At 45.3% G+C, this 14,477-nt stretch overlaps 1 protein-coding gene across 2 annotated transcripts; it reads right to left on the bottom strand.

Moving 5' to 3' along the window:
• Positions 1 to 2,382: 2,382 nt before the first annotated feature.
• Positions 2,383 to 14,410, bottom strand: LOC134409953 (apolipophorins-like). Of its 2 annotated transcripts, none has more exons than XM_063142958.1 (10): positions 13,694 to 14,410; positions 13,302 to 13,489; positions 11,420 to 11,517; positions 11,126 to 11,310; positions 8,580 to 8,782; positions 7,832 to 8,021; positions 7,390 to 7,499; positions 4,749 to 4,871; positions 4,011 to 4,152; positions 2,383 to 2,871 (listed from the first exon to the last, which is right to left on the bottom strand). In XM_063142958.1, the coding sequence occupies exons 1-10, from the start codon at positions 13,836 to 13,838 to the stop codon at positions 2,822 to 2,824; spliced, it is 1,434 nt and encodes a 477-aa protein (XP_062999028.1). In that variant the 5' UTR covers positions 13,839 to 14,410; the 3' UTR covers positions 2,383 to 2,821. The 2 variants fall into 2 exon arrangements, with proteins under 2 accessions (XP_062999028.1, XP_062999026.1); XM_063142956.1 differs by having other exon boundaries at positions 7,832 to 8,024.
• Positions 14,411 to 14,477: the final 67 nt, after the last annotated feature.

Here is a 14,477-nt window from a genome sequence, read left to right on the forward strand (position 1 = left end):
GCTGAATTCTGAGTAGACTTACACAGGATAGCCTTCTATTGTCCCTGTGGACTGGATTCGGAGTAAAGCTAAATAATCACAAGAAATTAAGGGCGCGCAAAGGTCTTGAGGTTGCAAAATGATCCATCCGACAGGTTGCCTGCTCACACTTGGTGAGATGTATTGCCTTTCTGTTTAAATAAGAGTGGTTACTTTTCAAAGGCCGTATGCAGACTTTATGCAGAGCTTTGGTCCTGCTGTTTGCTGATGCATTCCTTCTTTTTTTGTGTGTGTGGCAAGATCAGTGGCCACCCTACCACTTTGGGGGAAAGCTAAGGTCGTTTCCCCTCCCCGCAAGGAGAAGAAGCCATGATGCTTTTGGAGCCAGGAAAACAGAGGAAAAAGGTGCAGTTTGAAACTCCTTGTAGATTATGGTTGTTTTGCCCTAATCTGGCACTCTGGCTCAAATACAGCCAAATATAGCCTCTTTCCCTGTGAACAATGCAGATGGATTTGTGTTGCTTAGGATGCAATACTATGCATGTTTAGACAGAAAAAAGTCCTACAACTCCCAGCATTCCCAGCCAGTATGCTGGCTAGAGAAAGCTGGGAGCTGTAGGGCATGCATCATCCCTATATCCCGGGATCATCCCTGTGCATCTAAATGCCACATAGGGGATTCCTGGGAGCAGGCAGGGACAATCCCTCCATTTTCCTGGGATAACACTTAGGTGTAGAAAGGGCAGTAGACACTATTTCCTGTCTAAACCTGCTTAGAATTGCACCCTTATTCAGACTATTGATCTCTGTAGAAGAGGACACAATAAATGACTGAAAAAAATGAATAAATAAAGGGATGAACTTGAGTGAATGCAATATGCAATTAAAAGACCTATTCCAGTTTACAGTTTGAATAAGCCTGAGCTGCCAGCATTGGGAACCTGTCTGTGGCCATTCTGGTTGCCCCTTTAGCTGGTAAATTAAAAAAGAACCTCATAGCATGATATATCAAATATTTATTTATTGTTAGATCCAAAAGTTTAAATCTATTTAAATCTGCAACACCTAAAGTCATCTAGCAGGAAAACAGTTCAGACACTGTGATGTCTCTAAGATGCCATTCCATACATTTTGTACAGGCTATCACATGTATTTTGAACATTTTGAGGTTTGAACGCAAGAGCAATGGGGTAGCATTGAAGAAAAAGAAGGCTTCTAATGGAGACTGCATTTTGTCAACAGCACATCGAAGGGAAATGAGGATTTCAGGGGTTGCTCTGCATTTATCCCGCAAAGCAAAAAAGAAGAGTCATAATTCAGGGGTTGGATGAACGCAATGGAGCACAGCAGTTTGCACGATCACCGTGGCTTAAACAAGTCACAGTAGCTTTTTAATGCCGCAGTGTATGCTAGATACGATCTGCCTAATTTCCTGCCTAGGTGCACCTTGTTGTGGTCATTGGAACCGAGGCAATATGGTTTGTTTGAGGGGGAAACAACCCTCAAATAACCCGTGGGCAGGTCATAGTCTTCAGCCTGAATGAGATGCACTTTGGGGATGTTATCCTTTGCCAGCGTTACCAGGTGATGATTGTGTTGTGAACAAGCGGGATTGGTCTTGGATATATATCAACTGCTGAGGGACCATCGCTCAGACGTAGTGCACATGCTTCAGAAGGTCCCAAGCAGAGGTTCACCCCCAGGTATATCTAGGTAAAAGTATCAAGGTAGGTGAGAGGGAAGACCTCTTTTATGTGACCCCAGAGAGCTGCTAGTACTGGGTTACATCTGGCTCTCGAACCTCTTTTAGCCAGATGGATGAATTCCATTTTGGAGAAACTCTCAGGAAGCTGGGTCCCATTGCTGGGTGGGACCGAAAGGTAAAATGGGTGGAGCTAAAGGCAAAAGTGACAGTCCAAAATACTCAAAACATCAGCATCATTTAGCTTAAAGCTTCCACTAATGAAGCCCTAGGAGAGACATTGAACATTTTAGACACAGGAAAAATATGCAAAAAACAGGAATTCACCCAATGATCAGTGGTCAGAGAAAAAGGGGTGTGGCTGGGGAAGGGGGCATGTCCAGGGAAAGGAGGTGTGACCAAGGAAAGGGGCGTGGCCATCAGGGGGACTCAGGTGGGTCAGATTGTGACCCCAAATGGGCTGGATTTGGTCGCTGGGCCTGAGCTTCAACACCCCTGGCCTGGATGGACACATTTTCTGACCTGCTGTAAGGAAGCTTCCTATAAAGGCACTTCCCCATTGGCTGGACAATGTCAGCAATTTTGACAAACATTTGCCCTGTCATCAGTGAAAAAGTGCGTCGCAAGAGAAGCTTAGGAGCCATGCGGAAAGTCTGGGAAGTTATTCCGATTCCACCAAAACAAGTAGGTCTAATTCAGCGTTCTTTTGACTCGCAAGCCTTTATTTGTCACATTTATTAGAAATTCTGGCTTGATGCTGCCGGGGATTTTCAAGCAGGGTTTTCGTTACGGTGAAACCACAGGAGATGTTGTTTTCTGCACAAAGGCAGCCCTACAAGCCGAATCGGGGAGAAAAGATGGCGGCCACGTGAAATAAAATGGACGCTAAAGCCAAGGAGATGTTGCTCAAAGCCTCAAAGAAGCCTTTCATCCAGTATCAGAGAAAAGATGGCGGTTGTGTAGAATAAAACTGACTTGAAGGAGATGGAGCCAGTCTTAACACTTCCCCAAATCTCTTCACAAAAGTAATGTGGTGGTGGTTGGTGGTAACACCACATTAAGTAAATCAAGAGCCAACGTGGTCTTGTGGTTATGGAGTTGGCCTTAGACTTCAGTAGGAGCCTCCCTGCTACCATGAAGTCATTGTGCAGCCTTAGGCAAGCTGTGATCTCTCAGCCTCAGTTCCCCATCTGTAAAATTGAATGACACAATCACGAGTAAGTTGTCATAAGGACAAATGCAAAATAATATAGTACAGTCAGGTCAGAATATAACTCCCAAGTTGCAAACGTTTTCTTGGTGATCGTTGGTCAACAAACCAAGACTTCTCCACTGTTCTCTGCTCAACTTTGTTTCTTCAGTTCCATTCCCTCACCTCCCTTTTCCCACTTCTTCAGAGGTTGATTTCAGCTACTAATAAAATTCCCTAGTTCCCCAGCAAAAGTGACCTCAGAGAAAAGGGAAGGGGTGGTTCTGTGGGTGGGTGGGGTGGGGAGGGGACTGGGAAGGCAGGGTTATGGAGAGTCCCCCGGCCTCCCAGACTCCTTCCCTGCCACTTTGCATAGCCCCAGCTAGACAGGCAAAACAAACAAAAAAAGCCCATCTAGCAAAAATGCAGAGTGGGAAGAACATGGAGGTGAAAATTGCCTCTGTACTCTTCCCACTCTACATAGATGGCCATCCTGATAGCATTATGCCATACTACTACTACTACTACTACTAATATAGGATTATGCTCTTAGATGGTCATTAGCCATTAAAATCTCATGGGAAAAATGTATGGCATAAACACCTAGCTGTTAGGAAAAACAGGTGCCTGGTGAATCGATCCGGGGAGTAACACAAATGAAAACCCTCCACCACCAAGAAGCCCCCTTCCCTGGTAGCCACTCACCTTATGTTCGAAGTTGGGGGTGTACCAAAGCCAAGTCTCTGCTGATTCCCCCCCAGACTCCCCCACAAAATGCATTAAGAAGAGAATTCTGATGGAAACAGGTTCACCTTCAGGGTTGAGGGTTTACCTGGTGGAGGGCAGCAGTGCTTCATACAGCCCTGAGCTTCTGGGTATAGCTGCCATTTTAATTGGCCACAACACCCCTGACATCATCTCTCTGGGGCATTGTGAGAAATTAAAATGGCAGCTAGACCCAGCGGCCTGATGCTGATCAGAGCCTTAGAGAAAATTTAATGGGCCCAGTATAGGCATTGGTTGTGGGCCCTGGCCACTGCCCAAAGGTGCCAGATGTTCTGGCGCTGGTCATGAATGGAAACTAAAGTTGCTATGCGCTTGTGTCATCCTGCCTCCCACTCCCCCCCCCCCACAACCTACCACACTGAAGAGGCATCTGTAGAGGAACAAAATTTCTGTTGCACAAGTGAACAAATGCAGCAGCCAGGGTACAAGCCACTTTTACGCTGTCCGGTTCACATGTGTCAATTGTACAGAGGTCATAGAACGGTTCAGGATCCACCTTGAAAAGGGAGAGAGGAGAACTGGATGGAAATCAATTTGGTAATTATCACAGGCTGTTTGAGTGTAATGCTGGCTCTTTCTTCAGTACAGGAGGGAATGGTCAATTTTAAAAAAGAAGAGTTAAAATGTTAATTAAATACATATCAAAATGAGGAGGAAATAACAAAAATAAAATCCTTATTAACAGAGACATTGCATAGGGAGCTGTATTATTTGACCATCTAGCTAAGTATTGGGCAGTATCCAGCTATGTTGTTCCGTTAGCGCAAATGATGTTGTTGCAGTAGCAGATACTAAGTTCTGAACCAAGCGCAAGAAGAGAACCCAACTAAAGCTACGTTTGCATAAGCAGTTCTGCATTATGCTTGCATAACCCATTGTGCAGTCGGTTGCATAATGCACAACTGCTTGTGAACCGAAGTTGGGGATAGAGTTCAGCCCCGTGGACAGCTCCTTTAGAACCGCCCCCATCAAAATCAGAGCTGACAGCCTCCAACTGCTAGAACATAACTGTCCTTGGCCATCTCCTGCAGGGATGAATGCACGTTGGCAGCCAATTCAGGTGGTGGGCCATGCTTTGGGGATGCTACTTACTACTTTGAAGCAGTTCCGAAAGAGGGAGTCAGAGTCTTGGAAAAAGGCTTTGCAGATTGGGGAGCTAGATGCGTTGAGGCACGGCTTGTCAGTTCTCTTCAATTGGATGCAGGAGTTACTCACCTTGGAGGGGAAACCAATCATATGATGTCAGTGCACGCGCACACACACACACACACACACACACACACACACACCAGTGATGGTGAGAAGGAGCAGTACCTCTTTCCTCCTCACTCTCTGCCTGTCAATCAAGCGAGTATCAGCCATGAGCAGAAAAAGGAGGAGGAGCAATGGCAGCTAGTGACAAGGGCAATGAGAAGTTAGACTCTTGGATGGCTCTGAAACCCTAGGAGCAATGCATGCGAAGCTGACATGGAGCATATATTTCAGACTGATTCATCCACCTATTGTGCCAGTTTGATTCAGGGCACAGGCCTAAGCCATATTGCTCCACCTCCTCTTGTTCCTGGAAGCTTTTACAGGAAGGACTTGACATTCTAGACTCTAGAGTCAGTCTATTTATTTATTTTATTACATTTTTATACCGCCCAATAGCCGAAGCTCTCTGGGCAGTTCACAAAAATTAAAACCGTAAAAAGCGTAATAAAACAACCAACAGTCTAAAAACACAAATACAAAATACAGTATGAAAAGCACAGCCAGGATAAAACCACACAGCAGAAATTGATATAGGTTAAAATACGGAATTAAAACAGCAACATTTAAATTTAAGTTAAATTAGGTGTTAAAGTACTGAGAAAATAAAAAGGTCTACAGTGTAGGCGCCAGGCGGACCTCTCTGGGGAGCTCATTCCACAGCCGGGGTGCTACAGCAGAGAAGGCCCTGCTCCTGGTAGCCACCTGCCTCACTTCCTCTGGCAGGGACTCATGGAGAAGGACCCTGTGGATGATCTTAAGGTCCAGGCAGGTACATATGGGAGGAGGCGTTCCTTCAAATAACCTGGCCCCAAGCCATTTAGGTCTATCTTTGGTACAGTGAAAACATCAACCCGTACATACTATAAGAATCGTTCCAGGTATCATTCATTATGGAGCAAAGCTGTTACACAAGGCTATATCTCTTTTACCTTGGGAATGTACAAGGTATCCATAAACAACCCTGTAGCTAAAAATACAACCTTCCTCTGCATTTACAATGCTGAACAGATTGTCATGCAGGCGGTCCGCTTGACATATATTTATGTAAAAGCATTTCAAAACAAAACTATGGATTAAATACACTATTTTCCGCCTAGTTGTACATTATGACACTTTGTGGGTTATTGTAATTCATCAGTAAATATTCATCTGAAAGGTGACTAGTGTTATATACGTAACACACCATAATGTCAGCTGTGTTTAAAAACATGGATGCGCTGTTAGGGAAGAAGTCCACATTATGTATAGTTCTGTGATTGCTCCCCAAACGTTCCCAGGTCTTTCTTTTATATCGCAAAACATCTGGCAGACTACAACTTCCATTTTCCTTCTCTTTTGAATGGCTTGCGGGGGGAAACTTTGGTTTTTATTAGAACCTCGAATTGAGTGGTATAGCAGAACCGAAGTTCACAGGTAAATACCCCAAGACTTTTTGATTAGCGGGAATGAAGTCCGCCCAGAGAACTTCAACTATTATGTGGTATAGAAATGTAATCAAATAAGGAAATAAATAAACCTCATATGCTCCTCACCCCACATTCCCTGTTCCCTCTGAGCTTAGCGGTAATTCTCGCAGTAGGGGAAGAAAATTAATTTTCCTAACAATGATACCTTGCTGTGAGCTGTGTTGTAATGCAAAGTATTTGGACCTGAATGGACAATGGAGACTCATTTGCTTTTCAAAAGATCTGCTCCTGGTGGAGATGAAATTTGTTGGTTTTATTGATATAGTTCAACACGGCCACCTGCATTTCTGAACTCTCCTTGAGGATGTGGCTATGGGGGGCTATCTGTTGTGTTTCTCAAAATTGGCTGCCTTCATGGGAGACAATAACAAGGCCTGCTAAGTAATCCACAAAGCTTTATTCAATCCATAAGCATCTCTTCCCACCTGAAGAAAGTCTAATCTCGAGGAACTTCCCCCCTAGGCAAAACTATGCAAACTAAACGAGACAATTGTCCTTTCAAGGAGAATGGAAAGGCGTTTCCCAAGTTGCGTTAACTTCAGAGAGACTAGTTGTGATGCAACTTCTGACGGGATGCCAGCTGGGCTGACTTTCTCTCGCCTTCCTTTAGCTCCACCTGTTTTAGTCAGTGGTGTACTCTAGGATCGGCTAACCTCTCTTTGCTCTCCCCCTCGAAAGAATATTGGCTTCCCACTGACTGTGTATTGTTTGCCCTTGAGGAGATAAGCTCTGGAGAGGGTTCACTCCCAGCTGGTGAAGAGCCCGTGAGATCTTTCTCCCCCATTGGTATAGCCTGGTCTGTTTCTGGTACCGACTCCTCTACTTCAGAGTCTGATTCTGATAGATCACCTGAAACACCTTCTTCCAACCCAGGGGGAGCAGGGCTAGACATGACACTATCACGCCGAGGACCTTTTGAACACCCCTGGCTTCAGGAGGGCCACTGTCGTTTTCCACCTTAGACAACCAGCCTCCAGCATTTCCTCCGCAAAGTACCGAAGTCGCTGGCTTACCTGCCAGGAGCGTATGAATTCCTGCAAGCTGTCAGCGTAGGAGTGATCTGGAAGCAGCCACTCATTGCCAGCTTCGTTGTCATTGGTACCCAAAAGCCCAGCAGATGCTCCTAAAATGGCAAGAGAAGATGCAGGAAGCTTAAAGGCAGCTTGGCCAGAATGCCCCATGATGCCTTTTCCAGGATAACAGCTACATCTTTAGAGACGTTCAGAGAGGACCTCTTCTAGCCGTCTAGATTCTGAAGTAGTGCCACAAGCTTTACTTGACCCAGTAAAGCAGAACCTCAGGCTCTCCTGGGCTCCCAATCCAGCCCCCTGGGCTTTGCCTGATGGCCATGCCGCTTAATTTAACCACCACCCTTTTGGTGTTTTCCTAGGATGCCACGTGCTGATGCAAGCCCTGACCACATCGCTCAAAAAAGGTCAAATGTCAAGGACGAACCATGATGCCATCCATCCAAGGTAAGTGTGCAGAGGCCGTAACGGAGGTCACATGAAAACAGAGCCCCCTTGGTAGAAGACACTTCAACGTGATCTGATTCTCTTCGGATTGCAAAGCCATTCTCTTCAAGGGGAATATCAAAGGACTGGCAGCTCTCTTCCAAGAGGGAATAGTTGAACCTCTTGTAGAACTGCTTGAAAACAGGAGGAAACAGAAGTTGAAATTCCATAATGGGCCACCATGGGGCAAACGTGAAGGCGTTTGCAATACATTGATGACTTAGTTCATCCTTCCCCAACCTGAGGCCCCTCCATGTGTTGAGCTACAATCCCCATCATCCCCAGCTACCAGAGTCAATGGTCAGGGCTGATGGGAGTTGTAGTCTAAAACATCCAGAGGGCTCTCAGTTATTATTATTATTATTATTATTATTATTATTATTATTATTATTATTAATTTATTTATTTATATAGCACCATCAATGTACATGGTGCTGTACAGAGTAAAACAGTAAATAGCAAGGCCCTGCCGCATAGAAGATTAACTGTTATGCTATTTTTTAGTATCTCCCTGCCTAAATGTCACATGTAAGAACCAATTTCTTGGACGTCTTTGGCACAACTTTCTAGTTCCCTTGTCCTATTACAGCCTTTTCCCAACCTGGTGCCCTCCAGGGGCTTGGGACTACAATTCCCATCAACCCCAGCTAGCATTCGTAGTACACATTCATTCATGTTCTTTCTCTTACCTTCTGTTTGGGGTAGATAACGACAGTGGTGCCGTTCATGTTGACATGGAGTGACCGGTCACCTTGACTGTTCACATTTAGTATTACGGTAAATGCATCATGAACAAAGTCCTTGGCCAGCAGTGCGCTGCATTTGGAAGTCAACCTGTACATCTGCCCATCAAAGGTCCTCAGGTGCTTGTTCCCTATCAACAAGGCATGATCTGGGAGGACGTAAAAAGTGGCGTCACTCCGTCACTCAGGACAAAGTTCCTAAATCAGGAGTGTTGAATTTAAGGGCCTGCAGATCAAATCCGACCCACCTGATGTCCCAAATGGTTCCCCATGGACCCTTCTACCTGATGGTTTGGTGGTTTCCTGGTGGTTTTCCCCCCATTCAGAAAGGTTGAAATTATAGTTACTGGCAGTAAGAACTTTAAGAGAATGTTGCATATTTACTAAATTTGCACACAATTTGGTAAAGTTAGAAAAACACTCCCCAAGTCCATGGAATCTGCCTGACTGGAGAAAAGCTGGTCCACTGTGCAATCCATGGGTCAGATTCATAAAAATCTGAACTCATTTGATCCCGTTGCTCATTTCTTTGACACCCCCTACCACCACTGAACTACAACCAGAGCATTAAAATGAAAATACAGTGCACACTTCTGAGCCTTGTTTTCAGTACCCAGAACTGAATTAAACTCGCAGCCCTTTTACTCAAAATCCCGTTCCTGCTTTCCCCGGGCTCTCTGCATTTCAGCAGCTTAATTTAGGTGCAAGAAGGTCATGTTACTATTGTTACTGTTCAACAATTGGGAATCAGAATGAAATTCTTGCTGATCCACCGCAAAATCACCTGTTCTTCTGGCAGTAGATTCCATCTATACCTTCTGCCTATCCTTGCAAGAGGTTACACGGGGTGGGGGTGGGGGAAAGGTCACTGATGGGCTGTCCCACCCCGGATGGTAGAGTAAATTTAGAAGGGAGGGCAGCATTCAAAAGGATTAAGAACCAATGGTATAACCAAGAGGGGTGTGTGTCTGAGAGTCGTGTGCATCACAATCTCACATTCTGCAGCCAAACAACAAATTCTGCGATGTGAATAAATTATGCAGATAGAGTGCATGTGCTCAGCATGACTTCATTCCAAAGCTTCACATAATTTTATATTTATTTATTTATTTATTTTATTTTATTTATTACATTTATATACCGCCCCATAGCCGAAGCTCTCTGGGCGGTTTACAAAAGTTTAAAACAGTAAACATGAAAAAAGTACACAAAATTTAAAACCATCAAAATCATAAAAACAGTATAAAACAACAGTATCCATTTAAAAACAACAGTTCTGGGGTCCGTTAAAAAACAAACTTAGCGTTGTTAAATGCTATTAAATGCCTGGGAGAAGAGAAAAGTCTTGACCTGGCGCCTGAAAGATAACAGTGTTGGCGCCAGGCGAGCCTCATCCGGGAGATCATTCCACAGTTGGGAGGCCACCACTGAAAAGGCCCTCTCCCTTGTTGCCATCCTACAAGCTTCCCTCGGCATAGGCACAGTCTCTCTCTCTCTCTCTCTCTCTCTCTCTCTCTCTCTCTCTCTCTCTCTCTCTCTCTCTCTCCCTCTCCCTCTCTCTCTCTCTCTCTCTCCCTCTCTCTCTCTTCCTCCCTCTCCCTCTCCCTCTCCCTCTCCCTCTCTCTTGCTCTCCCTCTCCCTTCCTCCCTCTCCCTCTCCCTCTCCCTCTCCCTCTCTCTCTCTCTCTCTCTCCCTCTCCCTCTCCCTCTCCCTCTTTCTTTCTGGGCTTCAGTAAGAAACAGAAAGGAATGGAATAATAATTAGGGTCTGAGAGCCAGTGTGGTTTAGTGGCTAAAGTGTTGGCCTGGGAGTCGGGAGATCCGAGTTCTAGTCCCCACTCAGCCATGGAAACCCACTGGGTGACTTTGGGCCAGTCACAGATTCTCAGCCCAACCTACCTCACAGGGTTGTTGTGAGGATAAAATGGAAAGGAGGTGTTAGCAGAACCACCTCCATTTTTAACAGGAAACTGTAAAATCTCCATTGCACACCAAGCAAAATGTCATAATGCCCTGTATGAGAATGTCTCCTTGTGTGCGTCCTTGCATCCTTGATTACTAATATAAACAAGAGTCCTGGCTCCAGCTGTCTGTGTCGAAGTTAACTCTCTGTAACTTACTGTCAGGCCAAAGGTATTGTTTACAGGACTGTTTAGCATAATTAGCTATGCCTCAGTGTTATGTTCTGATTGGTTAATGCTGCTACTGGGCCCTGCCCCTTGAAAGCTTTAATACTGTACCATATTCCCTATGTCTTTTGTCTGATTGCTCCCTTTGAAGAGACCAGGCCTTGATTACTAATCAATAAAGCGCTTTTGAACCCTCTGTCGTTGGAATGGTGGAGTCGTGCTTAAGGGCTGTTTGGATCTCGTCCTTGGGTGAAAAGAACATTGATCTAACAGAAGAGATTATGTATGCTACCTTGGGTTCCTTGGAGGAAAAAAGGCGGGATATAATGCAATAATAAATAAAATAAATAAATAAAGGAATTACGCTCAAATGGACTCTCCATCATGCTCCGCTTGAATCTGTAATATTCTGCCACCAGGTTGATGTTGTACAGGCCTCGGAGGGGCTTCATAAGTTTCTCTTCAATTAGATAGTTGGTCAAGTTGGCCAGGTGCAGGGTGGGCTCTACTTTAGGCATCACAGGCAATTTCACCACCATGGAGCAGTTCCTACAGGACGTCAATACTGGATTAACTACGGGGCAAAGGCAGCCTTGTAAAGAAGTCCACAAAAAAGAAACAGCTTTGCAGCGTTACTTACTAGCCTTCATAGTGTTACCTGGCTGAAAAACTGTACAGGTTTGATAAAGATTTCTGGAGCTTTCTCACTGCCCTGGAGGACTTGGCTTCTATCCAGTTTAGCATCTGTTGTGTTACCTGTTTGCAGGTTGGATTAAAGAGAGGCAGGATAGGGGGAAATCAATGATTTGACATTGCATTCTAAAACAAAGTGATTTTAAAATCATGCTGCCGCTGGCAGCAGCTCTTCCACATTTCATGCAGCTCTACCCAGAGATCAGGTGTATTGCTAGGCACTTAAAAGATCCACAGCCCCAGGCTCTGCATAATGTTTGCATATGTCAATCGATATGTATATATATATATATATATACAAATGTAGAAATAGTTACTAGGATTTATTTAAATTTCACAGGAGGCAAAGCTGGGCAATTAATTTCTCATCCAAATGATCTCAAATAAAATACATTCTGCAATTAATTTGCATCCTACCCAAGTTCATCTTAAACCAATGAAAACACACACACACCTTAACCCCCCCCCTAATTGTTATTCGGGGAGCGTAATTGCTATGTCTTCCTTGGCTGTACCCCCCCCTTAAAAATCACTCCCTGCATGGCAATTAAGCTAAGGGGAAACGCCCTCTTCATTTGATGCCAATAGACAGGGCTCTGGGGAATAGATCTAATTCCCTGGGAATTAGATTTGGGGCCCGGACCCAATAAGCCCACGCCAAGCAATGCCCATGATAGAGATGTGGGGGATTGTGTTGGATCCTGGATTGGATCTGGTTTTTATTTTTCCACTATTTTTACAATTACCTGGAGACCTGAAGAAAATGAGGAGTCAGCAGAACGTATTCCCTTAAATGTCAAGGTCTCAGCTGGACACTTATTGAATTATTGAATTATTGTATGGAAGCATTTTTCTGCAATTAATCAATTAGTGATTGCATCATTGTACAGGACTGCCTATATAAGTAGCTGTGTTTTTCATGCTTTTATTGCTTCATCTTACCCCATCTTGATGTATGCTGCTGTGTATTGATCGTCTGTGAGTATTTGTATATGTGCTGCCATAACTAAATTATTTCAACTGTCAGTAAAGGATTTGCTTTTAACTTACAAATAATCCTTTGCCTCATTGAGTCTTTGCTGCGTCCTAAACTGAGAGCCGCTGCTACTTCTGCTCAACTCTGGTTCAGAGTGTGATTTCCCAACAGATTGAACCTGGAACCTTCTGAATGCAAATTATTAGGGCTGTGCACCCACCCCGATCCGCATCGGAAGCTGGCTCAGGGCCCCGAAGTAGCCCCGGTTCGGCTCGAGGGTGCTTCGGGGGTTGCTTGAGCCGCCTTGGCGCCAAAGCCGAGGCGAGATTTGGGCCCTCCGAGGCCACTTGGACTTTTCTGGGTGCTGGCTGCACAGCCAGCACCCAGAAAAGGCTTCCCCAGTTCCCTTACCTGCTGCCTCCGCCATCTGCCGCCACCTTTTTGCTTCTGGCGGCTTCCAGTGCTGCCGACGCAAATGACAGACCTACTTCCTGTCATTTGCATCAGTGGCATTGGAAGCCACCAGAATCAAGGTGGATGACAGTGAATGGCAGCAGGTAAAGGACCCACCGAGGGCTAGCTCCTAAGTGCCGAGGCAGCCTGAAGCTTCGGAGCCAATTTGCTTCGGCTTCGGGCTGCCTCGGGCTTTGACAGAACCACCTCGGAACCAAGCCGAGGCAGGCCGAATCAGCCCACCTCGGCTCAGATTCGGGGCCTTGGTCCAAGGCGGAGCACAGCCCTACAAAGTATGCACTCTACCAGTGAGCTACAGCCATTCCCCTCTTCCAAAGCCCCTGTTTGAACCCAGGCATTAGGGCATTATGCCCCTAAGGCAGAGCTGCAGGTAGATGAAAGGTTTCTAAATACAAACCACATCTAAGCCCGTTTTCAGTGCTCTTAATGAAACCTGGATCGGCTCCATCAGCCAGACGTCCTTCACGATGGTGGGTATGAAAGCCTGGAGTTTCCGCAGGCGCTCTTCTGTCTTCTGCTGCCACACTTCGTCGAAGGGTTTCAAAGTCGCATCGTAATAGGCATCCTTCAGGGTCGTTAATGGCTCTTAAAGAGAAGGGGGGGAAGAGGACAGGAAAAAGAGATAGGATCCACCTGGCTAAATATCAGCTGGCATTGGGCCGCTTCCACTCAGGTCAGGGCATTGAAATCTGGTTCTCCTGGGGTTCAAATATAGCCTTCCAGAGTTCCCCAGATGGCCAGGCACCTCTGACCGCATTTTTCACTGCCCTTTCATTCCATCCCGCTTACTTTGCAACTCCATCTGCACTTGTTGAACAACGTCTTGAAGTTTCCCCAGGTAAAGCGGGAGGTCGTCCTGCAGCGCTTGCTTGACTCCGCTCCGTTTCCACATCTGGATGATCCCCCTCGTCCTGTTTCGGAGGATCCCTGCCATGTCCTGAGAAGCTTTCAAGAGCCAGCCGACAGCGTCGTGAAGAAATTCCAGGTGCCGGACCTACAGTTTGCCCCAACCAAGAAGAGTAGTCACTCACTGTGGGCAGAGGTGTGCGAGTTAAACCGAAGCATTCAAAATGAAGAAGAGGCGCTGGGATGACGGAGGGAAAGGGAAAAAGATGAGAGGCAGTGTGGCGTAGTGGTTACAGCAGGGGTGTCGAACCTCTTTCAAGAAGTTCTCAGGGGCCACATTCCAGTGGTGGGTGTGGGTCAAACTGTGAAAAATCCCAGCAGATTTTAACTGAAGTTCTTACTGGCAATAAGATTATTATTATTATTATTATTATAGACTGGCTCCCTCCTTGATGGACTTTCAGAAGCAGGCTAAAACTTGTTTGTTCCAGCAGGCCTTTGGAGAGTAACTTGGTCCTCCATCTATGTTAATGGATGCTAATTTTGTTGTGTATTTTAAATGTTTTTCCCCCCCATTTCTTTTCCTAAGCTTTACAATGTATGTTTTAAACTTTGTAAGACCGCCTTGAGGCCCAGTATTGGGCAAAAGGCGGGATACAAATAATAATAATAATAATAATAATAATAATAATAATAATAATAATCAACATGGACTTTTATTCTTTTA

Source organism: Elgaria multicarinata, chromosome 17 (genome assembly GCF_023053635.1).
Source record: "Elgaria multicarinata webbii isolate HBS135686 ecotype San Diego chromosome 17, rElgMul1.1.pri, whole genome shotgun sequence".
Classification (NCBI taxonomy): domain Eukaryota; kingdom Metazoa; phylum Chordata; class Lepidosauria; order Squamata; family Anguidae; genus Elgaria; species Elgaria multicarinata.

What these genes read in the sequence shown, in the direction of transcription:
- LOC134409953 (XM_063142956.1), bottom strand. Translation starts at nt 13,838, where the DNA reads ATGGCAGGGATCCTCCGAAACAGGACGAGGGGGATCATCCAGATGTGG. An exon ending in CTTGGATGGATGGCATCATG is followed by an intron (nt 7,500 to 7,831) that starts GTTCGTCCTTGA and finishes TTGCCATTTTAG; the next exon opens with GAGCATCTGCTGGGCTTTTG. An exon ending in AATTCATACGCTCCTGGCAG is followed by an intron (nt 4,872 to 7,389) that starts GTAAGCCAGCGA and finishes TTCCCCTCCAAG; the next exon opens with GTGAGTAACTCCTGCATCCA.